Genomic DNA, 25,063 nt, shown 5'->3' with positions numbered 1-25,063 from the left:
AATTTTTCATCCAGCCTGTCTGATGCCCTGCCTTCACCTCCTCCTCTGAGTTGAACACAAAAAAGAACAAGCATTCAACCCCTCAACACCAAATCAGCACAGCATTAGCACTACAAAGAGAAAAGCCAGAAGAAAAACTGACCACAAACAAATCAATGCAAAAGAAAAATGCAAATGTAAAAAACAGGGAAAAAAACCATGCATCTGCAAAAAGTAAGTTTTAGGAGGGAGGAGTTTTCTCTTTAACAACCCATATATTTGTGAGAAAATGTAAAAAGAGGTTACAAGAAACCCAAGGGGTCATGAATGGACTCAAGGGGAATATTTCACAAACCTAAATGTGTGTCTAGGCTGGTACTTGTTAGAAACACGAAGGGGATACTGATGAAATAAATAGCAAGAAGTTTTCTCTATTTTTCTCTCTTCTTGTCATCTCTTTTCTCAAATCGTCTCTTCCTATCTGTCTTAGCCTTGGCTCAGACTTTTAAAATCTGAAACAATTCTGAAACGGGATTGCATCACACACACAAACAAGGAGAAATCACACTCTGTCTTCACTCTGGTTGCAAACACAGCACACTAAAAGCTGTAAAGATCAGAACAGTTCTTAACATAACCAAATGTTATGAGAGGCTTGCCCTTTCCAACCTTCGTCTCTCCCTTTATTTTCCTCCTCCTCTCCATCTTCTACATAGTATTGCTAATTTTGCTGAGGTAGCATCCATTTCAAAGCAAAGTCTGATTCATTTTTGTCAGTACGGCAAAAGCATTTCAGGTAAAATATGTTTTTTTGTCTACAAAAGGACCAGAGGGACTTAAACCCCTCTGCCAGTATGTAGGATGTTCTGCAGTTTTATGACATAGTGTGGATGTATTAAGAACATTTACTTTATGTGTTTCAGCCCAACCTGAAGAAATACATCTGAATTTTTCTTTCCTGCAGTTTCTTTTTTTTTTTTTTAAATCCACTTGAGGAATGGCTGTATCACACACATGCACACTGGTGATTACATACATCACCCTCCAGCCTGCTGTCCACTCCAACAGGCTGTACGTTCTCTCTCTCACACACACACACACACACACACACCCTGTGAAATACAAAGAAAGAAGATTGGTCGAGACAGAAAAGAGTGAACAACTGCGCCAAAGAGAGATAAAGGGGAGAGCCGAGGACATAATGGAACAGATACTGTGGGACAGACAGAGAAAAAAGGTAGATGGAGAACAGAAAGCCAAGGTGAAGACAGGAAATAGAATGTCTTAAGGCTTGGCCCGGAGCCACTACTGGTTGAAAGGTTGATTGGTCTCCGTCCTTTTAACTTTCACTCTAGTTCCTCTTCCCTCTTGCTGCCACACACTTTTGTCCCATCTCATCGTTGCACCTCTTTCTGCCACCCATCCCCCATCCCCCCTCTCTTTCCAACCCCTTCTCCCATAAATAAAGGGTGTCTAGAATTCACTGGGCTTGATCTGTGCGGCAGACTATTGGAAGTATCAGGATCCAGAAGCCCATTAAAATTCATCATTACCTGCTCCTTCACAAGAGAGCAGCCAATTAGCAGGCAGCCTGATCAAACAGTAGACACTCTACGCCCCAAACTCCCTCTTTAATACCCGAACATGACCGGCACAGAGTGGCATGGGCGGAGCTATCAGTCAATTTAAAAGCAGCAAATGAAACGGCACACGCAGCTTGTGTTGACCTGAATCCACGTGTAGCTAGAAAATGAAACTCCACTTGTACAAACAACATAATAATACATTTCCTGTGAACATGGCTCGACATGGCTGAATCCAATTTGAAACACTACCGTAATCTCTTTGCTAAAAGTTGTAAACCTGGCAGGTGTTAGTTTTATATGTATATGTTGCCCATCTGACATTTACCCGTGTCTACTCTACCTTAAAACAAATAACCTCAAGAAGAAGCTTTCACCTGAGAAAGAAGAGGAGGAAGGGTTGGAGGCGAAACTGAAGAACCCTCAAAATATATATATTTACTAAATCAGAACTGTGGATGACAACCAGACCTGCAACTTGGCATACACAGAGAGAAAGCAATACGAATGGAAAGTTTTGGGAGAGAGCTAATGAGGAATGAGAAACACAGAACGCTACGTTTGATTGGTTCCACCTGGTTGAGAGTGGCAAACGAAAATAAGCAAGATGTGAGACTGTGTGGGTGTGTGCATGACTAAAATGTAAGGTCATGGCTAGGTTTGGTATCTAGCACTCATTTAAAGACAGGCCAAATAACTGATCAGTGTGTGTGTGTGTGTGTGTGTGTGTGTGTGTGTGTGTGTGTGTGTGTGTGTGTGTGTGTGTGTGTGTGTGTGTGTGTGTGTGTGTGTGTCAGAGGTGAGTCTCTGGTGCCTGCTGGTCACTTCACTTGAAAAACTGCAGATCCACGGCTTCATCACGGATCTAACATGATTATTAATGTTTTAATGTGATCTGAACGATGGGTTTTCCGACTTCTTCAACAAACAAAAAAAAAAAATAATAATAATAATAATAAAGAATATCAGACTAAATCTAATCAATCAGTTTTTGCTTGTTGGGATGCCGCAGGGGAAAACCCATTTGCAACAGTAATCACAGGGCTAAAGACTGCAGCAGTCTAAAAGACAGGCACACAAAGCTAGATAACTCCCCGTGATCTCCCCACAACAGCATGAGCTGACAGTATCCCAGTGGCAACTTTCCCTTTCTTTTAGAAAATCCAAAAAACAGAAACAATGTTCCTGTGACAAAAATAAAAAACACAGAGCAAGCTGCAAGTTGAGTCAGATCTCAAGAGCTCTTCCAGCCCCACAGAGGCTGGCTTCAACAAATGATTATTAATGTTTTAATGTGATCAAAAAAACCAAACAAAAAAAAAAAGAATATCAGCTAAATCTAATCAATCAGTTTTTGCTTGTTGGGATGCCGCAGGGAGAACCCATGTGCTTCATACACTTGTCAGTCCCTCTCCAAGGACTCCCAGAGGACTGTGTGCAAGTCTTAGTGGAGCCAGATGGCCCCCATCTTAGGTATTCAGCTGAGGCGGTGGAGTAAGGAGGTGTCACAGTCGATCCTAAATACACCCTGCCATTGCCACCAACAAAAGCATCCATGCGGGGGGACACACAAACACAGACAGCAGAAGACAGTGTTGGGTTGTGTCACGTCGAGATGGGGTTGACGTTTAGCCTGTCTGTAATGTCTTTTGTATGAATAAATGTCTGTGGATTTTCCAAGTAGTTGCATATTTCAGAATGTCTGTATCCTGCTTTGTGTACATGTTTCTGTAGATGTAAGTTAGCGTGAGCACATTAAGGGCTGAAGGTGGTGATGTGCATGCACATTGGCAGTATGTGTGTGTATCTTTGCTCTATGTGCGTATATCTCTATCAGTGCTGCCAGACATTGAAGTATGCAAGTGTTTCCATTTTCCTTTTACATTTATTTTTTATTATTTTGCGCTAGGACAAAAAAAAAAATTTGGTGGACTGGATGCTTCTGTGTTTGTATATGTGTGCTACTGAACAGTGACTGTACATATATACATATGGACTACATCGTTTTGAGTGAAGAGTGATTCTTGTTCTTATTTAAATTGGAAATATTAATGATCATTTATGGGTTCAAGGAGTTTCATGACCGTTTGATGGTAAATGTGTGAAAGCATTACAATGAATGTCTCTACATTAACCCATTTATGATTTTTCTTTTTTAATAATCCTGTTTATGTGTTTATGCACATCTCAAAACCATATCCAGCTCTAAGAAACCCTGTTTTTGTAAATATCACAGCGCCTGTGCAAATAAAAGGCAATAATTAGGAACCAGGTTACTAATATGTATCATCTATACGGGGTTATGAACCACCAAATGACTCTGTGCTCATGTAAACATTTAATCCAGAATATGATCATACCTGGGATAAGCCTCAAACAGATTTTTCATGTCCATGTAAACACAATCATGGACGTATACGACATGCTTGTTGGGGTAAATCTATGTAATTCTATTTGTTACTGGGAGCGTGTGTGCATGCGGCTCTATTTTCTCACAACTGCGTGCCACGGCTTTCTGGCCAAGTCAGCCATCGCGGCGACCCATTTTCTGCCTCTCCAGATCCCACACCACAACTCCTCTGTTTACTGTGGATGTGTCCCTTGTGGCATGTTCCATATCCCATAATCCTTTGCCCCCGTTCCAAGAACCCAGGTTCAGCTATTGTCCTCCTCACCTGTTCTACATTGCCAATCATCCACAACACCCCCTGTTGTCTCCCTTCATCTTTGGCCAACATTTCTCATTTTCTCCCCCCTATTTTTCCCTCTGGTTTGTTCCACTTTCATCTCTATTTGCATTCTCTCCCTTCATTCATCCTCGATCATTTACTCACTTTCTTTCCATTTTCACCTCACCCGAAACAACTTTCTCCATCCACACATTTATTTGTTTTCTATGAATTAAACTCTATCTCTCTTCTCCCACATTTTCTATTTTTAATTTTTCTCTATATATCTTTTCCTATCTCGTTCCTAATGGGTTAATGCAGGGGGACCCGACCTCATTAAAAATGGAAAACAGAGAGAACCTGCTGGTCTCCACCTCTGCTGCTCGTCTCCCACCTTCAACCCCCCGTCATCACTCTCTCATCCCTCCTTCAGTGTCTGGGCTTGAGAGATGCTGTCTTCCTCTGGGCTCTAGAGAAAAACCTTGTCGAGCTGATTCCAATAACTTTTCATTTTCCCTCTGCTCCCGTGGACCGCCCTGGGTTTGCCCTGTGCTCTTTCACACAACTACACACACTGATGTGCACATACCTGGGCTTGTAGTTTAAAGTTTCGTCTGCTTGTTCCTTGTTTTCAATTTCTTGTTCCCAGTCTGTATGTGTTCGCTCTTTCTTCTTTCTTTCTCAGTCTAACGGAATATAAATTGGGTTTTGACTGTCGAATAGCATATGTTTAATTAATATGATTTAATGTCATCGATTTTGAGCAGGCTGAAAGCGTGATTCCTATTAGGTCCTGTACTGCCATATCAAAGCTACAGACAGATATAAAATATAAATTTTAGATTCAAGGATACAAGAAATGGCAGATAGTGTGTGTGCTCATCAGCATCAGAAGTCCTTAAGTACAGCACCAAAATGCTACCTGCTCACTCAATGTAGATCGATGTTCATAGTTGCACGAATAGAATTGTGACAAATGGGAACGCACATGTAATTTTAAAGTCTAACTACCACATTCCAAATTGTAAAACAAGTTTTGAAGGGCACCTGAGGCCCTCATACCCCCTAGCGCCCAACAGCATGCTTCCAGGATAGGGGGGTTTGTTGCTAACAATAACTAACCCAGGATGCTGGGCCAGGCTTCCAATCCCTGGTCCAACACCCCACCCCACCACCCTGCCTGTGGATTTGACAGCCAAGAAGGCCTTGCTCGTGCGCTGCCAGCCAGCCAGCAATAGCTCAGCTTCATCCAGCCCTGGAAACATGGCAGATGGCGGCAGGAGAGAACAGAAGAGAAGACATTGGCTGTGTGTGTGTGTGTGTGTGTGTGTGTGTGTGTGTGTGTGTGTGTGTGTGTGTGTGTGTGTGTGTGTGTGTGTGTGTGTGTGTGCATCTATGTGAGACAGACAGGGACAGGTAGAACGATGGAGAAGAAAGCGGGAGTGTGCGACCACATGCTTGCTTGCCTATGATACCGTCCTCTATGTCCTCTAAGCTAGAGCTACACACGTGGTATAATATCTTTGCTGAATCTAAAATAGCACCTTTAGGAGCAGATCAATAATAGGTCGGTGAAGTTAAGCTGTTTGTTTTTTTACACCTGTTTATCTGGGTAAGTGTGTCTGTGTGCGCCTCGAAACATATCTGTTCACCACTGTGCCCCGACTGTGTGCGGGTGACCAATCAATCTATTTTTCCATTCAGGGATCTTATGGGTTTTCATCATTGGCAAATAGAGGTTCAGCTTTTTCATGAATGGCCAGTTGATTAGTTTCATCAAATTGATGGATCCTTGATGAATAGCCTTCATACTGACCATGTGCTGTAAGTGAATATGAGTCTATTTGCAGCTGTGACACGCGTCTGCACAAGAGCTTTAAGAGATAATTCTCCACTTTTCCACCTGTATTCATTTGGCTTCTCTAGTGGTGATTCATGCAAATGATTTAGCTTATATAGTAGTATGAGTAAATTAAAGCTTGTATGGATGTCACAGCACACAAGAAGATAATCGTGGTATGTTTAATATGCCAAAATCGAAATAAATCACATAAGTAGTAAAGTCTTATCTGCATCTTATGACCCAGCTGAACAGCTTTTACAGCTGAAGCCAAAATGGCTTAACAGACGAGTACAGAAACTCAGAGTACAGCCCACACTCACTGGCAAGTGGTGTACAAAAACTCCAAGGCAAGATGTCATCATAAAAAAACTTGAGGAGCTCACGGACATCCACTTTAATGATTTATTTTGTAGTTACCCCTTCTGCACTCTGTTTCATAATGCAGGACTCACCTCGGATGATGGACAGCTTGGCATTGACAGTGATCTCGGCCTCGCTGTTCTCAGCAACGCATTCGTAGATGTTCTCGTCACGAGGTGCTCGGAGAGGCTGGATTCTCAGTACGGCACCGGCACCCTCGTCAAACTCAATGGTCTGTTGGGCAGAGTCAATAACAAGGATAGGTTAGACAGTTTTGAACTTAACTGGGTATTAGCATAGAGGGCTAGAGCAAACAATTATCTTGGAGGATGAGAGTTTTATTATTCTCCAAATGTAACTATGTTAACTAAGAAGTCAGCTTCTCTAAATTGATCAGAAACTCAACCTAAAACCAAAGACATGTGGAAGTGAGTTACAAACAGATATCCTTGGTAGGGCATTCACTGACGAGGTGCCTTTGAGCAAGGCACTGAACCCCCTGACTGCTCCCTGGCATGCTAAAGAGCAAAATAGCACGGGTTAAATGGCTGCCCACTGCTCCTAATATTAGGACGGGTAAAATATAGAGGCTCCATTTCACTGTGGGCTGTGCTTTGTACAAAGAGTGACAATAAAAACTTGATTTGATTTGACAATCCAACCCAGCCCCATAGTTTTGTGAGTGATGTGCTTTCTTTTCGTGTTTTCATCTCCTTTTATCTGTAATTATGCCCTTTGTTCTCTGTGAAGTCCCATCGTTGAAAGTGCTTCTTCAAAAAAAAATATATATAAAAAAATCACTAAATATTCAAGTATAGCATGACTAAGAAAATATAAATCGACATAGTTTTTTTTTTTTGTAACTAACTGGACAATGGCATCGTGACGTATTAAAAGTCAAGATCATTAAAGTACATCTGAAATAGTCTGAAGCTGCCATTAAAGTTTTTCACTTTTGACAAATTTAACAATGTCCTCATTACAAACAGTAACAGACTTTAATAGGGACCTTTTAAATGTGTCTATATTTCAAAAGTTGATGGCAGTGGCTGAGAGAATGGCAGTTTGACATAAAAGGTCTATAAAGTGGATACCGGCCAACATCTGAGGAGTCATAGGGTTAATCCTGAAATTTTGTGAACCAATTACCCCTTCCTTTTAATATAACCAGTAAGATTTATCTTTTTTCGAATTTCGTTGGATGAAATGTTAGAGAAGATGGTCAGCCTTCCTGCCAATCTCAAGGCAAACATACTCTTTTAACATCTACCATTCCTGAGAGGAGCTTACACCATCTCAACAAAGGGTTCAGTGCTGAGATCTCTGAGCAAAGCATGACTTTGAGATACAAGTACGAGTCTCGAGCCGCCCTGCTGCTCCACTGCTGCACATCTCAGGGCTGAGCTACTAATTAGGCTAAAAACACTGCAGAGCATGGCATCGTGATCGATATCAAAGCAGCTGTCGAGAGGGAAGAGAAGGGAAAAAAATCATAACTACTTCAAAACCCCTTTGCAAATTATTTTTTTCTGCTAAACGGGGGAAGAGAAGCGTCCGATCTGGTGGGCTCCTTCACGCCCTTGGCTTTGTTTCCCACTTAGCATGCAGAAGAAGGGAACGTACAAACACGACATGTCTTTTTATTTTGTCCTCTGTTGAGATGCTGCCTCTCCCCCTGTTGATGTTGTCATTTTTTTTTTGCTTTTTTAGCCCCCTCCCCTGTGGTTGTCTTCATGCTGCAGTGTGTGCATGTCTATCTCTGTGCGCCGCCGACATTAACGAAAGCAACTTTTTAATTAAGAGACACTGAGCATCAATCAAGACTTTTAGAGATGCCATCTGGGACGCCTGCCGAGAACTGAACAACAAACATCATGAATAACGCAAACACACACGCATTCACACAGACAGGGCCGTATGCAGAAAAAGGAACCAGCGCTGGAAACAAGAAAGGGATAACGGAAGGCAAAGTCAGTCAAGTGCAAAGAGGACGGAGAGGGAGAAACGGGAGGGCTCTGCATTGCGTTACTGGGCAACTGTAAGGGACTAGTGGACCTGCACATTGCTCAGAGATTAGAGAAGCCAGTCCATAAAAAGACCGGACTGCTGTCCAGAACTATTTGTGAAAACTGTGGGTGAAGAAAGCGAACAAAACATTTTTTTGTGTTTTATAACGCAAAAAAGAGGCTGTGCTTGTAATGTGAAAGTAGTGCAGGGCAGCATTGAATAATGTGTAGGCAAATAAAGATTAATAAGAGTGACGTATTAGTTTTTCATCTTAGTGTAGTGTTGCATGACATGTCAGTGACTCGGTACAGGACAGCAACAATGAAGTTGCCCTCCTCACCCCTGGTGTACAGCAGTGAGCAGCATTGACTCACCTCTATACGCTGGGAGTTGACCTTCTTGCCTTTCTTGTTCCAGCTGACCCTCGGCTTGGGGTCGCCTGTCGCCTGGCACACGAAGGAGACCACGCCCCCTGAGACGCCAATCTGGTCAACGGGAACTTTAGTGAACCGCGGTGATGCTAGGGAAGACATGGGAGGACAGACAGAGAGAAAAAGACGTTAGCACAAGCCATGAGACCAATGTTACGCCGCTGGCCGCTACCTCAGTTCCTTTCAAGGCAGCGCTAGATTAGTGCGATTCCACTTCCGGAATGCCTGTTTCCACACACAGATACACGTGCACGGCTTCGTAATGTCACACAATCCCACACTTTCCTCTCTCCAACTCCCTCTGCATCTTATTCTCACTCTGCACCACGCACCCACACACACACGTTTCTTAAGAAGAGCGAAGTCTTGGATAAGTATTGGGAGACGGCCAGTTTCAGCTTTGAAGAGATACAAAATAAATAGATAGACAGACATTCAGAACAGACAAGCGAACAGACGGATAGCTAACCATCTATCCATAGAGATCTAGCGACATCAAGCTAAGTGTCCCGCCTGTTGCTTTTTTTTTGAGACAGGGCAGCTTCTTAAACCACTGGACCACCACGTCATCCTGCATCACCCCCATCAGCACACACTTGGTTTGAATTAAAGAAGAGTGCCTTTCCTCATCTAGTATCCCAATTTCAGTGCTGTGAAATTCTGTGCGTAAATCGTGATGCTTTGAATTTATATGTTGCTACTGTGCCAAGGTACTGATGATTATTAGCTCAAGGATCTCTCCACAGGGAAAATGGAGTCTGAATATTATTAGCACAGAAGCAAAACCTAAGAAAATGGCTTTAGGAAGATGATGGAATAAATGTGGGGTTTTGTTTTTTATTTGACATTATTTAAACAGTTTGAGACTAGTTTTCACTGACAATCAATCATTGGTTCAATTCTCACTTTGGACCACGAACAAATGTTTGCAGTCATAGAACTGAGACACTTTGATTAAACTGTCCATCGAAAAAAGGGTCATTTTGGTGCCTTTGGTGAAGATTTGTATGCTCATGTTTTGGTTGCAGAGGATTCAAAACAACAAGCCTGATAGAAATAGAAAAAGAGAGAGAAAAAGAGAAAAAAAAAAGAGACGGATTCTCCTGGGGAACTCGTTAAATCGGAATCATACAGATATGTGAGGATGATCAAACGGCTAGCGCATATCGTCAAATTAATAATTAAGGGACCATAGGCCGACACCAGTCTCCAGGCATTGCTAAACACACATGAAGGAGAGTTCCTGCATTTATTATGGAGCAAGGAGAGATAGAGAGTGGATATTTAAAGAGAACGAGGCAAAGAGAAATAGTGTAGGACACGGGAAATGAAAAGAAGATGGGTGAGTGTACTGCTTCAGGAAAGCGGAGGCACCGCATGCAAAGTTCATCTCACCGCCCCCAACTAACAAGCCAAATATCCCTGACGCAAATACCAGAATACACAAACTGCTTTAACTAAAGGTTGGTGGCTAGTTAATCACGAATGCAGTTTTTTACAATTTCCTCTACCAGCTGGATTACTTCAAGTAGAAGATGATTTTTTTAAAGGATGAGTGGCTAAGCATGGCATAACAAACAGCAAAATGTGTGTATGCCCTGCTTACAAGTGTGCGCCCGTGTGAGACACACTTAACCTTGATTTTACAAGCTTAGATGACTGTGATGATGCATGATTATCACTGAAAACAAGAATTTGTGCTGTCCATGGTCAAATTAAGTAAAACAATTTTTTTGTATTCCTTTTCTCAGACTATTGTCAGCAGCCAGAGTTACTCACCTGCAGATGAGCAGAGCTACTCTTGTCTCGCTTAGATTTGTGTTACCTTTTTACCTATCTACCTACCTTATATTTATTACCTTTCTCTTTGGTAATTTGGGGCATATGCAGCTCTAGGGGTAGAGCGTGACACTAACTACACTGCCAGGATTAAAGGTATTACTCCCACTGTGCACACAGCATTTTAATTAAAGTGCTAAATTCATTGCATATGTGAAATAAATTGACATATGATAAAACATCATTTTGGTAGGCTGTGTGTGTTGGACATTGACAGACAGCATGCTGAGCTAGATAAATTAGCCAAAGGGCAAGGATGAAACTCTTCAACTTAAAAAAAAAGAAATGCTGGCAATCATTTTGATGTTGAAAATATTGATTCCTGGCCTTCTGATGTTCAAATAGAAGTGTAAATGTCTTAGCCCTGTCAAATCTTACTCTTCATCTGTAAAAAATAAGAAAATAAACCTGACTCACTGGAGAGGTCTCATAACAGAATGTATGAAGTTTGAGGACGATTTCCTCATTATGATCTGTTTAGATGGCCGCGTCCTTTTAATTACTGTGTAACAACAATATAAGCAAATATCTAAAAGAGCCTAGTTTAGATAATGATATGTAATGCCAGTCATAATACAGTTGTAAAAATTGAATATAAGAATGTCCAACATATGAGCGTTCATATTGTTTGAATGCATCATCAGGGCGTGAATCATTTACAAAACCGACGTTCTGATAAGATTATACATGTCAAAGATTAACCACCAAATTAAAGTCTTAAATAAATCATCTACTCTATATTTTACAGGGGTTTATATTGTGACTGTGTGTACGGGGATAATATGAGAACTGCTCATATAAAGGAGTAGGCCTCCTTTATTTGCCTGGTGCATACAATGATCCCTTTTGGCATTTTACAATCTCAATTTCCATTCTGAAACTGCACAACGCAGCTTTACACAACACAGCTCCTCTGCAGTTGACCTCCTCTTACAATGTGCCCTCTGTCAAGACAGAAAACGGATTTACACAGAGCAGGCCTGTGGCAGTGGTTGTGCTGAAGGCCAGCGCTCTTTGATTAGTTTTCCCTTGGACCGTTCGACATTTCCACCCAGTCGCCTTCTCTCTCTCCTCTTCCTCTTGCTTCACAGGATGAGAAAGATGTACAGAACAATGAATGCACCCGCCCGCATGTCAGTCTGAATTTTCTGATTCAGGATTTTCTCATAATGTACTGAATATAGTTTTCAACATTAACTCAGGAAAGTTTAAAGAAAGCTAGGGAGCTACCAGAAAAAAAATGTGTCTGAAATATAGTTGATGACGAAGAGGAGGAGTGCAGGAGGAGGTGGGAGGTCAGTTGGAAAGAGAAAGCTGGAAGAGGAGAGGAGATGACAGGAGGTCCAGGGACCAGAATAGATGATGTGAAGAGGGAGGGCAGGACAGAAAGTGTAGAATATATCATATATCAGAAACTTTGAAAAACTTTTCTTCTTTTTTCCTGAATGCATTTTGAAAATGATGGCTGTAAACTGTTTACCTTTACTGTCCCTTTACGTCCTGTTATCCCTGTCAAATATGTTCAGTGTCTGATTCATAAGAACCAAATATATACTGGAAATCTTGTCTGAAGCAACATCTAATAACCATGAGAGAAATAGTCTTTATTCACTTTTCACACAGACTGTAAAAAGTGGCGTAGACTCTCCTGGAAACCATAAAATTACACATAATTAGATAACATAAGTACAGTTCCAGGTCTGCTGTATCTCTCTCTCTCTCACACTTGCCCACTTATGTGCACTTTCTAATTTGTTCCTTTTATTCTTTTTTTTTACCCTAGTCAGGTAGTCTGTTTGATATTTTTTTCAATGTCATCAACATTATTTCACTTCCAATCTTGGGTAAACGGCCCGTGAATATCTACTATAGCGCAATTACTACAGGCATGCAGAGTGTGATTGTGTGAACTCTGATGAGCGTAATTAACCTCTTTTTTTTTCAACTTTCCTCGACTATGTGCCGCTGGGCTTCTGCTGCCAGTTACCATTGACTTTCTATTTTGGGGAATTTGAACCTTGGTATGTAGTTATTAATTTGCAGGGTAGAAAAGGTTGAGTAGCGTCGGGGTTGAACTGCTTAAAAAAGGCAAAATAATGGGTGATGGCCATATTATTAACAGGCATATTCCCAATGTTTCATGCATTGTGTAGATTCAATCTCTACACCGTGGACAAAAGAAGATGACACACACTGGCTGTCGTGAGGAATCAAACATTTGGCTTTCCTGTTTAAGGACTGTCTCTGTAATGGTGCTATGTGCAGCATCAATATAACATATTCATATTATATGTCAATCACTGCAACAATCACCTAAAACTAACTTGACCAACTATGATGTTAATCCCTTTATTTCAGGCCAGTGGTCTATAGTGCTAGTGTGCCAAAAAAATGTTTTCCATAAAACCTGCTTTCTTTTTGAGACATTTATCGAAGAACTGCTCTCCTCTATACACATGTGATGTGAAAAAGCAATTTTTTTGATGGAATATCTAGTTGACTTCATGTGAAATAAGTACAGTATTAGTATTATATAAAATCAAATTTTGAAGCTGGCAAAAATTGGCAGCCTTCTTTATTTACAGTGATATCATTACCTGAATCTTTGTTGTAACAATGCTACATTTAGCCGCTTTAATCATCAGGCATATTTAAGTCTACTGGGTATAAGTAGACAATAAGTCAAATTTATACAATTTAATGTGTAAAACCATTAAATATATTTCCATTTTCCATGACTATATAACATACTTTAGAATCCCTACTGCTTTATTATGCGCATACACCCAGGGCACAGAGGTTTGATTCCCACATGTGCCGCCTATTTTTAAAATGTACACGATTCTTTTGCTGTAAGGTACCTTGTATGAAAGTCTCCATCTCACAGTGTGCGTTATGTTACCATTGATGACATTGTGCCGGCAATGCCCAGATAAGCACACGAGACCCATCTTTATCTGCTTGGCAGGAGAACATGGCCCGAGCTAAAATAACCAGCAATGGGGGCCCGGCTATCTTCACAAGGCCCCGAGAATAGAAGAGATCCAGGCAAACACAGCCGGCGAGCGGGAGGGGGAAAAAATAAAAACTCACACTGTGCACACAGGCGCTTGTTTAGCTAATACAGCTACCACCTGCTACTGGCCGCTACCTCTGTTGGACCTGATAACACAGAATACACCAGCACTGTGATTATAGAGTGGCGGAGAGTGGGAGGTGGGTATGTGAATACGAGACGGCTCCATTTACACTTCCTTTTTGTTGTCGTTTGGTAGAGGGGGTGTAAGAGGAGGGATGGAACTGGTTTTATGACTAATACAGTAATTGACGGAGAAAAGCTTCTTGGGTCATAAATAGGAGCCATTATCCGCTGAATTAGCAAAGTGGGAGACAAAATGATGTACAGCCATTTAGTGATTTGCAGGGAAAGGCAGAGAATTGGTGAAAAAGGCACTATCCATCTTGCTACAAATGGGTATCTTTCACAGCACATAGACACCTTTTTCTCCAGCAATGTCTGTAAAAGAACATTCGGTACTATTAGTGGCGTCACTACAGGCAAACTGTACACCTTCTCCTGCCACTCATGTGGCAGTCTGGGAAGAGGGTGTCGTAAGATTGATGATGCAGATGAAAATTATATCTTTTTTTTTTTTACTGTTGTAATAGTAGTTTCCCTGAACACAAGCAACAACTTAAAAGCATATAACCTATTCCACATATTTCCATCCCACAGTTTGCCACTTTATATCAACAGGCAATCTCCTGCCTATATGTACTCACAGATACAATCTTCTGTCTTTCTTAGAATGTTTACAAAGTGGATAAGAGCAACATTAATTACCGTGTGTTACTGATTTAAAGTTGATTTACTCATTAATCCTGGCTGAGATTAAATTTAATTTTCATATTAGCCAAACAGCAGACACATGACACCCCCCCCACACACACACACACACACACACACACACACACACACACACACACACACACACACACACACACACACACACACACACACACACACACACACAAAGGCACTGTCAAGACTGCCTGTTTGGGGGAAAATAACAACAACCAATGACTGGAGAGGGGAGCAATGGCATCCCAACATGGTTAAAACTTTCTTTTTCATTATCCGTTAAGTCTAATTGGAATTTTTGACATTCTCTACTGATTTAATATGATTTACTTTGAGTAATTTCAAAAACATTCTAAGGTCATTGTTCAGCAGTAAAATACCAAGTCAAATGGCCTAGCAGTGCAGAGAGATGTTGCTGACATTGAACTACAGCAATGTGGACCTCTGAGGTGTAGAGATTTAACCACCTTGCAGGATTCGCCTAAGAGCTATCCAAAAGACTCAGCAGGCCGCCAAGCTGCTAGAGCTGCCTGTCCGTCAGTCCTGGACCTGGCTTAAAACCCTAGCAGCCTTTATCCACACACACACACACACACACACACACACACACACACACACACACACACACACACACACACACACACACACACACACACACACACACACACACACACACACACATGGAGGGATACAGGGACGGAGGGATACAGGGACAGAGGGATGACAGACAGATAGAGAGGGAGAAAGATTGATTCAACCCAATGTGCCTACACGTCGATGCGTTAAACAGCACACACACAAACATACATACAAACAGATTTGCGCCCCTTCCCTCTTTGGATCACACACACCCTACAAGCCCCATAAATCAGGACCAATTCTCGCAGGCTGCCTTAGCAAGCGCCATCGCCATGGAAACCAAGCCTTTACTCTAAAGCCGTCGTGCTTTGTCTTGTCTGGAGCTTTTCACGCGCAATCACTGCCAACATAGACCAGCAGACTCCTGCAAAAACTTGAACCAGGCAAGAAAAGAAGTTGGTCAGTCTGTCGCCAGTTTTCTGATGGGAAGATTTCTGATGGTGAGGTGTGAATTTCTGAAACTGTTTGAATGTTTGCTTGATAAGCATGCACGCTCTGCCAGATAAAACTAGAATTCCCACCTCATCAGTCATGTTGCATTTTAAATCCACGTCTGTCCAAAATGACCTTTGACCACCAAATCAGTTCAACATTGAGTCCAAGTGGACGTTTGTGCCAAATTTGAGTACCAAACTTGGCACAAAGAGTTATCGCTTTCACAAGAGTGGGTCAGACAGGAGGTCACAATGACCTTGACATTTGACCACCAAAATATAATCAGCTCATCCTTGAGTCAAGTGGACCATCCATCCGATTCATTCTCCGAACCGGACAATCCAAAAACATAATGCCTCCTGCCTCGACTGTTGCGGAAGCAAAAACATGACTGTTTAAACTAATCTTAGCTGTAGCCATATTCCACAGGGCATGTTTGGGTCAGGTTACATTCCTGTGTAACCCTTACTTTTGCTGTGTAGGCTTGGTTAATAAAACAGTTGCTTTTCCAATTAAAATATAAGGAAGAAAGGCTAATTGGGATCCGCTGTTGGGGCAGCTGGGGTGCCAAGCAGTTGTGGATAGAATGATTCACAAAGCGAGTTTGTGCCGCCTTGACTGTACAGGAAAATTCTCCATCTTGCGTCAAATAGTGTCTAAAAAATATATTTTTAATTGAATAAAGAGGAAGGTGTATTTTTGCCTGATTGAATAGAATACATTTTTTTTGAACAAATTCATCTAACAAATATCGTCTTGCTACGAGTGGAAACGCCTAACTTGAAAGCATTATCACATCTTTCAAGAAAACTCTCAAAGCAATTGATTTCCACCGCCAAGAAATTAAATGATTCTGACTTCATTAGTAAATGTATTCACTTGAGAAAACAGAGATTCCAGTGCTAAGTGGTACATGCAGTGGGTAAAGTCGTGATGTTTTTGTGCAACCCCTCCCCCATTGCGTCATACAGTGTGCCATCTATGTTGACTGCACTCAGAGCAAATTCGCAGGGCTCAGGCTTTGCAACCCATGAGGGACTTGTGGCAGGTTTGGGAACCCAGTATAAAATAAGTTCTGGAGTATTAGTACCCAGAGGTGAAAAACTTTGCCCGACCACACTGCTCTCACAGCGAAGCAGCATTTCTAAAAAGAGTGGCAAACTCGTAATATGCACAAATTGGTCCCATTGAAACCATTGTTGAAAGCTTAAGAAAAAAGTATCCTTCCACCCATTGGAAATAAATAGGCTCAATTCCTCTGGGAGAGGGAAGGGAAATTAAGCTTAAGTGTGTGTCTGATTTCAAAAGGGCTACAGAGCACACACAGAGGAGGTGGAATGGGAACACTTTTGTGTCATTTAGAGACTCACTTGAGACAATTGACACTTGTTGGCACATTAAATGAAGAGGAAACCTCCAATTGCCAATTGTGTTGTAGGTCAGATCGAAACAAAGGACAGGAATAAAGAAAATAGAGAAACCAAACATCAACTACATCAACAACATCATCTATTTCTCCGATGAAAATATAGCACAAATAAAAAAGCACACTATATTCATATTAAAATCCAAGTAAAGCTATATACAAGGAAAAGTCTCCACCTGTGCAGTCTGAGAAAGAAGGAATAAAAAAATCACTGGCCAAACAGTCAGGCATCGAGGAATATCTTTCTTTGAGAGGGGTTTCAAAAACCTTTGAAGATCTAAACTTGTTCATCAAAGCATTGAAGGCATTACAATTTAAAAGACACCTTGGTGGTGTTTTGAATTCCTCGCTGCTGGAGGGAAAAAAAACGAGCACTAGCGCCTTTCACACATGTCAATCACTCGTATTGTTCTGTCAAACTGAGTTCATATAACATTGCTCAAACTACTGGGGCATGTTACTGAAAAGAGACTGAGGAAGAGAGATGATGGCAAAAAAGAAGAGATATAAGTATCACCCATGATGTGGCTTCAAATTTGGAGGACAGCTTTTTGATCCATTGTGCTGACAAAAACTGTGCTTTTGGAGGTATATTTCAAAAATGTAAATTACATTACGTTTCTTGTCAACGACGTTCTGTTGTATTGTACAGTAAACATTTTCGCATGTACAGCAAGCAAGCAATTTGACCTCACTTGCACCTAAAGGTAAATGTAAAATCCGAGTTTAAGATCTTTCCAAAGGACAGTCACCAAGAACGAAAGATTGTTTCTTGCACCAGTGAATCAAATTGTTTTGTTCTAGCATTTGTAAGTGTACAGCTCTGAGAATTCAACCAACCAAAACTCTTAGTGTGTAGTCTGTGCCAACAGGCTATATGAGGCAGGGATTCATGCCTGTAACTCAATTAAAAATGAACTTGTTTTCTTCTCATTTGTGAGAAGAACAGTGTATAGAGTACAGTCTTTGGGCCAAGCATGCAACAGCAGGGGGCACACAACATTGAATTTGACGGAATTAACTTGACAGTATTGGCTCAAACTGTATATGACTGGGAAGTATGGGGAGTAAGGAAGGGAGAGGGAAAGACAGAGAGGAATGGAGAGTAACAAGGAGAGAGAAACAGAGAGACGCAGGGAACAAGAACAAGAAAATAACGGCTCCACTAACGGGCTTCATTTTTTTTTCAATTGGCAGCTTCAAAGGAATATAAATAATTGAACACCCTCACCCCATCAATGTGGGTTCTGGCCAATTACTATTAGGAGTACTTTGGCAAGAATGCTACTGTTGAGGCCTTGGCCTTCTTCTTTTACGCCAAAGGAAAGAAGAAAGAAGTGACACTGGGGTGAAAAGGCAGAAAAAAATGCTGACAACTAACGTCGTCTTATTTTCAAATAACCAAAATCCATATACAAACAAATATTATAAGATAGACATTTAAAGCTAGGGTGGGCAATGTATTTTTGATTTGTTGTTGTCATAATTCATCCCGATATCAATCCATCAATCAAATGCTCTGACAAAAAAGGAAACAAAAATTGTTTCTTTGGCTGTCGCAGGACTGTTATAAGCCCGTCCAATCATTTAATGTGACCCAAATGTAATGATTGGACGGCTACCTGCCTGTCTACCTGCCTGTCTACCTGCCTGTCTACCTGCCTGTCTACCTGCCTGTGCGCACTCTGCGTGTTCACCCATTGTGCCTCTTCAGACTCTTCCACAAACGGCTTGCTTGACAGCTGTTAGAACTAACAACAGTCATGTTTGTTGTTTACGTTAAGTATAATAATTTTTGGGGACTGGCTTTGGAGGAAGGCATGAAGGGATGAAAAAGAAACCTAGTGTTCTCTTTCTGGTTTTGTCCAATGTCCAAAGTAATTTGAAAAAAAAGCAGGAAACTGTGCATGCCTCTGGCAACTCTGTCAATAAAAAAAGATATGAATATTACATGTTAACACAAATATTTGGGGGTTTTCTAATTAAATGAATACACAACACTGCCATATAGTACCACATGTAGAAATATAGATCTTCTACCTTCACACACACACACACATATTTCAAGCAAACATGCAGACGAATGTAGACATACACGCAAAAACAGGGAGCCAAGAATTATCAAGGTTTGGGGTGGCAGGATTTATTGTGGCATCGTTCTTTCTCTATTGATTAAAAATGTCTCCTTCTCACTGTGATTTATGAGTTTAAATGGAAGGAGGGATGGAGGGCAGAGAGAGAGAGAGAGAGAGGAAGGGATGACATCATGCTTTCAGCTGGCGTTCTCTGCAAACGGTTGGCATCCACTGTGTGTGGGTGTGTGCATGTGTGTGAGAAGAAGAAAGTGTTGATACGAAGTGGGGGTCAGTGTCTCTGTCCCCTCCTCCCCCAATCCTCTCAGTCCACCTGGTGGGAATGAATATAATTGGACAACTGCACTACTGGGCTGTGCGTGTGTGTGTGTGTGTGTGTGGTCGTGCATGTGGGTGTGAAAGACAGAGAGGGCGAAAGAAGGAAGTCTGTGAGTGTTTGCATACATTTCCAGGCATAATTGTGGGGCAACGCTGTGGGGCCCCAAAAAAGAGAAAGAGAAAGAAGAGCGAGAGAGAGAGAGAGCGAGAGTGTGTGTGTGTGTGTGTGTGTGTGTGTGTGGCCAGGAGGGGGGAGGACAAGAAAAAAAATGAAAACAAAAGTGTGAACATGAGCAAGAGACAATGAGACAGTAGGGGAGAGAGAGAGAGAGAGAGAGAGAGAAAGAGAGAGAGTGAGAGAGCTCGACAAAAACAGCGATCATATTCACAGGCAGAGCAGACAAAGACTGGCAGATACTGACAGATGGGGAGAGTGCCCTGCTGTTAGTGTATTTGTAAGTGTGTGTGTGTGTGTGTTGATGTTTGTGTGTGTGTGTGTGTGTACGCAAGAGAGAGAGGGGGGTGGGAGCTAATCTCCATCAAAGATGAAGCAGACTGCACTGAATGCCATTTAAACCAGAGTGAGCAAACAGAGTCTTTGAATCTGTTCAAGTGGAGGAAAAAAAGGAAAAAGAAAAAGAAAGAAAGACGAGAACATGCAACAAACTGCCTTCATATGCAACATGTTAAGAGAGGGAGCTTTTGCACCTTTTGCTTTCCTATTTACTCTGAAAATGAGTGTGTGGCCTTGTAGTCGGTGAGACAGAAAAGGCTAAAAGGAAGGGAACAAAAGACATCTGTTTGACATCTGTCTGAGTGCAATTTCAGATGTTTTCAGCCGGTTGAGTTGAAAGATACATAAATTATGCTACCAGACACTCAAACCGCCAAGCAATCAAGAGCAGACGACTCGGTTGCAACATGAGAAAAAAAATCAAGTCCTCCTCGTGATATCTTGAACTACCAAGAACACACTCACCGAATGTCAGGAACTCAGACAAAAAGAAAAGACAGACAGACGAAAAGAAGAAGAAAAATGAATTTACCTTGCCAATGACCAAAGACAGAAAAAGCAAGCATGACTCAACTTCTTCTAAATGTTAGTTGCAGCTCATAGGCTGTGGAGCATTATGCCCCAAACTGTCACGTCTGCTGAGTGTGATGACATTTTTTAAGTGCCATTTTAAGACAGATTTATATTCTCCTGCTCACATTTTTTTTATGGATTCTGTCTCATTGCTTAGAATGTCCTCATTTCATTATGACTTTGCAGACTCAATCTAGTTTTGCTTGTTTGTTTATACCTGATTAAAGCTTCTTGCGTTTTGCTAAATTGCGCGCATATGAAGTGGTCCACTTGTGAAAAGCACATTTTGTTTTGTTATTTAAGTGCTATATGATAGAAACTTGAACTAGAACTCTTTAATCCAGCCGCCCCTCCACCCATGACTTTTTGAGAAATGCAAAGACAGAGAGGGGGGGGAGATTAGATCCAATCAAAATGAGACAAGGTCACAGCTCAGTCTTTCCTTAGACACAAACACAAACACTGAGGTAAACTGCACACACATTATATACACACCTTGCATAAACTTGTCAACACACGTGCTCTCAATGATCTTCAGAGATACACACTTTCACCACGTCACACATGCATACTTCTCATTAACACACCTACACACTCGCTCACACTCACACACGCAGAGGATTTACAAACAATGAAACCCAAGGGGGAGCCTCCCCACCTCGCCATCACTCTTCTTCTATTTCTCTGCAGAGCCCCCTCTTGTTTTGTTTCCTTAATGCTGCTCTAAGCCCATCTTAACGGGGAAATGGTGCAGAACAAATCCTAAGCAGGAGTTGACAGGGTGGGATAAGAGACTACTACGTTCCTCTGCTGCTCACATGGGAAGTTATGTAGGACAATTTATACGGACACGCGTCATGTCTTAAAGTGTTCACATTTTGAGACATCCATGATTTTAAGATGCCCGGGTGGTTCTGATCTGTATCACCCAAAAATCTGATATCTGAGAAATCTAACGTTCAGGGTTTTCAACAGCGGAATGTCTATCAACGGCTACAGTAACCATACAAACACTAATGCACACATAAGAATGGCACTTACTCCTAGAAGTCAAACCTCATGATATTGTAGTGAAATTATTATTTTAATTTAGCTGAGCCAGAGACATCCTATTAACAACATACCTTTTGCGGATGAACACAGCCTTCCCAAGATGAGACATCAACAATTTCAGATACATGCATTACATGTCTTTACATGCCCAACAAAGGCAAACTCAAAAGGACAGTATCAAAAAGCAGCTGAAGAATCTCTGGGAAAGGTTCGAATGTATGCCGACGATTTGTTTACGTGCCATCTTCCACCTCTCTATATATATAATAATATTCCCCTGTTTCTAACCCGTGTATCAGATATGAACGATGCGCCTCTAAAGGGCACTACATGGGAAAGGCTGAGAAGTTATCAGCAGTGTTGTGGCTAGTCAGAGCCTTGGTACTTACATAAGGCGTAGGAGCTGGTGAGCAGCAGTGATAGCAGCAGAGCGGTGACGGGCAGCAGGAATGGCAAGGAGAGGCGAGGAGCACCGCTGTTGGCCATCTTGGCTCCAGGAGGGAGGGGGGCGGGGGGCAGGGAGGGGCGGGGCGGGACTGATCTTTGACCCGGCCGGAGAGCCGAGGCCCCTACTGCGCAGGGAAGGTCGGGGGGGTCTTCACGCAGGACGGCTTGGCACTCTGCAAAAAAACAGACAGGAAGAAAATTAGACATTTTTTTCTAGCTCTATTTAAAGGAGGGGTTTGTTGACATTCAAGCTGTTTTTAAACACTGCTTCTAGATGGGAGAAAAAAGCCTAAATTAAACTGAGCCAAAACATATGCATTACGTTCGAGCTGTGACAGGATGCTCTTAGCCCGAGCCACTTGCAGAGAAAAAAAGTTGAAAGTTCAGCCAACATCGTCAGAGCATGTGACTTTCAATAAAAATAAAAAAACACAGTCTAGGGCAATGAACTTTTCCCAACATCAATGCCTGTGACACATAAATAGAAGTAACCATGTGACCTCCCCATCTCTCAACCAGCATCCCTTAATTAGCAGGGGAGTCACTGTTTTCTATCTTTTTTTTCGTTTCCCTAATCGCAGGATCTTGAAGTTATTTGCTTATCTCATTGCCTTGTAATTACACAGACACCCGATGATATTCCAGGAGCCGTCTCTTTGTTTTAGTCAAATTGCCATTAATCCTTCAAGCTGCACAGAAGAAATGGGGACGCCTCCCACCCCCACACACACATACACCTACACAATTTTTTTTCTCTCATTGATATGTCTGGCGCAGCATAGAGCCACCACCAAGCGGTTATACATACTCTTTAATTAAAAAGACGTGAATAAAGAGACAAAGAAAGAAAGAAGTGAGCGATCCATGACAAAAATGTAATGAGTTTGTCAATTTCTTGACAAAAGCAATGTGGATGTCAGCATTCAAGCTGTAAACACATAACCGTTCCTTTTCTCAGGGGACCCAGATGTCAGGAGCCAGGTTCAAGCCCCCGTATCAGCATCTGATCTGTTTTAGTGTCCTTGTGCAAGACACTAAACTCTCCTCAGCCACAGGGATGCTACTGCTCAGCTGAGCCCATAGGAAGGGTGAGGGCGACTCTCTGGAAGTGAGATTAATTACCTGCACACTGGGTGGTTAACAGGGTACTATTTAGTACAAACTGTGCAGACAGTGTGCAGTTCATTGTTGATGCCATAAAGCAGGGTAACCTAAAAGTTAGGGTAATATTCTGTCAACACTGGTTTATGTTTTTTATCCAAGAAAACTATACCTAAATACTTCATAATATCCTTACCTGCTTACCAGCAAGTTGTTTTTGACAAGAGAGACAATGGTTTAAATGTGAACTGATTACTTTAAAAATAGCATACCTGACGGACAGTTACAATTACATCACCATTCAGATGCAACCAGGATCAGAAGTACATAGGCTAAGACAGACAACTTTACAGGCAAATGATTCCAATGGAATGGAGAAATAAATAGTAATTACATAAACTACCTAAACAACCCAATTATCTTCGTATAACAAAAACATTCTAATTAAAATAGTATCATGTTATTTTGAGTGGAAGGGAAGGCAACATTATTATTATTTTTTTGTAGATTTGCCTGCTATCACTGTTGTCGACCATGATACTGTGTTAGTCAAAAAAATCACATTACTCAAAAAATGAAGGATTATGTCAGCCATTTCAAGGTGCCACATTGCCACATTGTCAGAGGAGTTGAAAGGTCATGCCGCTCTAAAGGGCTCCATTTGTGACCGTGCCTTGTGAGAGAGACAGACAACCACAGCTAATTGCAGCGTAACCGAGCACCTCAGACAGCAGGCATATATCCAAGCCCCACCCTTCACAGCTACTGGACCAGGCTCCTCAACCGACGAGATGAAACAGACAGACACAGGCAGCAGCAGGCAAGCTTAAAATAAAACCACAAGCGCGTGCGGCAAGAAAACATCTATGACACAAACGCACACGTACAGTAATAGTATACACAGAGTGGAAAAGCCCCTGGCCACTAAAAACACTCATTGTTTTGACGTACGAAATTCACACAGAAATGTAAGAACGCATGACACACGCACACATACAAAAACACAAAGGGATAGATCAACAAAAGGGCTTTTGTGGCGGCGCCATGCCGGAAAAAAAGTGGGTGTCTCTCAGAAGCTCATCTTTCAGCACAATACTATACGCACACGACCAACATATGTGTCCTTGCTGGGTTTTTTTTTACCCATTTTCTTAGCCTAGGGGGTAGAAGAGGAATACAGAAACATGAATACAGAGAGTGCTGGTGTATCAAATTATCTTTAGACCTCTGAATGATGCCCCTATTGTTCTGACTGTAAACATTGGTGGAGGTAGAATCTCACCATGCCTGTAGGGAATAACTCTATCTATGCTGACAGAGTGCCTAGGTTATGATTTATGGCCTTCCCTTTAGGGCACGGTTTTCTATCTCCTCCTCTGGTTGCTATACAAACTTCACAACACAATTACAACCGCTATTGTTGTTGAGCGGCCTTGCCCAACATGACCCAAGGACAAGTGAGGTCTCCAGTTCAACCACAGACTCTGTCTACACAGCTCAACGCCGCCTTTTCTGAGCTGTAAATAAAAATAAATCGGACTAGATGAAGCTGTTTGGACTGAAAGATACATACATGCCGACATGTATTCTTTATAAATCGCTGAGGGATTGGGGAAGGTAAGATATCATCAAAGCATCAAACCTTGCTATTAGCACCTCCATGGGGAAAACCTGTCAACTCTTACTTAAAGCATTTATCACTTTGCCTTCTGAAATTAGCAGTATTGAGCATTCTGGTAATGCGAGCAGAGAGGCCCATCAATTGATAAACCATTACCTCAACTGCTACCACATTATGGGCTGTGATCAAGAGGAAACTGCTAATGGTCATGTTTTTGCGGATTTCAACGTAAGGAGGACGACCGCAACAATTTATTAATTTCTTGGGGAA

At 41.7% G+C, this 25,063-nt stretch overlaps 1 protein-coding gene across 1 annotated transcript in view; it reads right to left on the bottom strand.

The window, feature by feature from the left end:
- ptprsa (protein tyrosine phosphatase receptor type Sa) overlaps positions 1–22,110 on the bottom strand; it is a 127,704-nt gene extending 105,594 nt beyond the window's left edge. Inside the window, exons 1-3 of the mRNA XM_054602976.1 lie at positions 22,014–22,110; positions 8,816–8,961; positions 6,527–6,668 (exon numbers count right to left, since the gene is read on the bottom strand). Of these exons, the coding sequence (XP_054458951.1) occupies positions 6,527–6,668; positions 8,816–8,961; positions 22,014–22,110 (385 nt within the window). The remainder of the gene's footprint in view (positions 1–6,526; positions 6,669–8,815; positions 8,962–22,013) is intronic.
- Positions 22,111–25,063: the final 2,953 nt, after the last annotated feature.

Source organism: Anoplopoma fimbria, chromosome 8 (assembly GCF_027596085.1).
Source record: "Anoplopoma fimbria isolate UVic2021 breed Golden Eagle Sablefish chromosome 8, Afim_UVic_2022, whole genome shotgun sequence".
Lineage (NCBI taxonomy): Eukaryota > Metazoa > Chordata > Actinopteri > Perciformes > Anoplopomatidae > Anoplopoma > Anoplopoma fimbria.
Note: the sequence above shows the minus strand (reverse complement) of the source record. Positions and strands in the feature narration are given on the sequence as shown.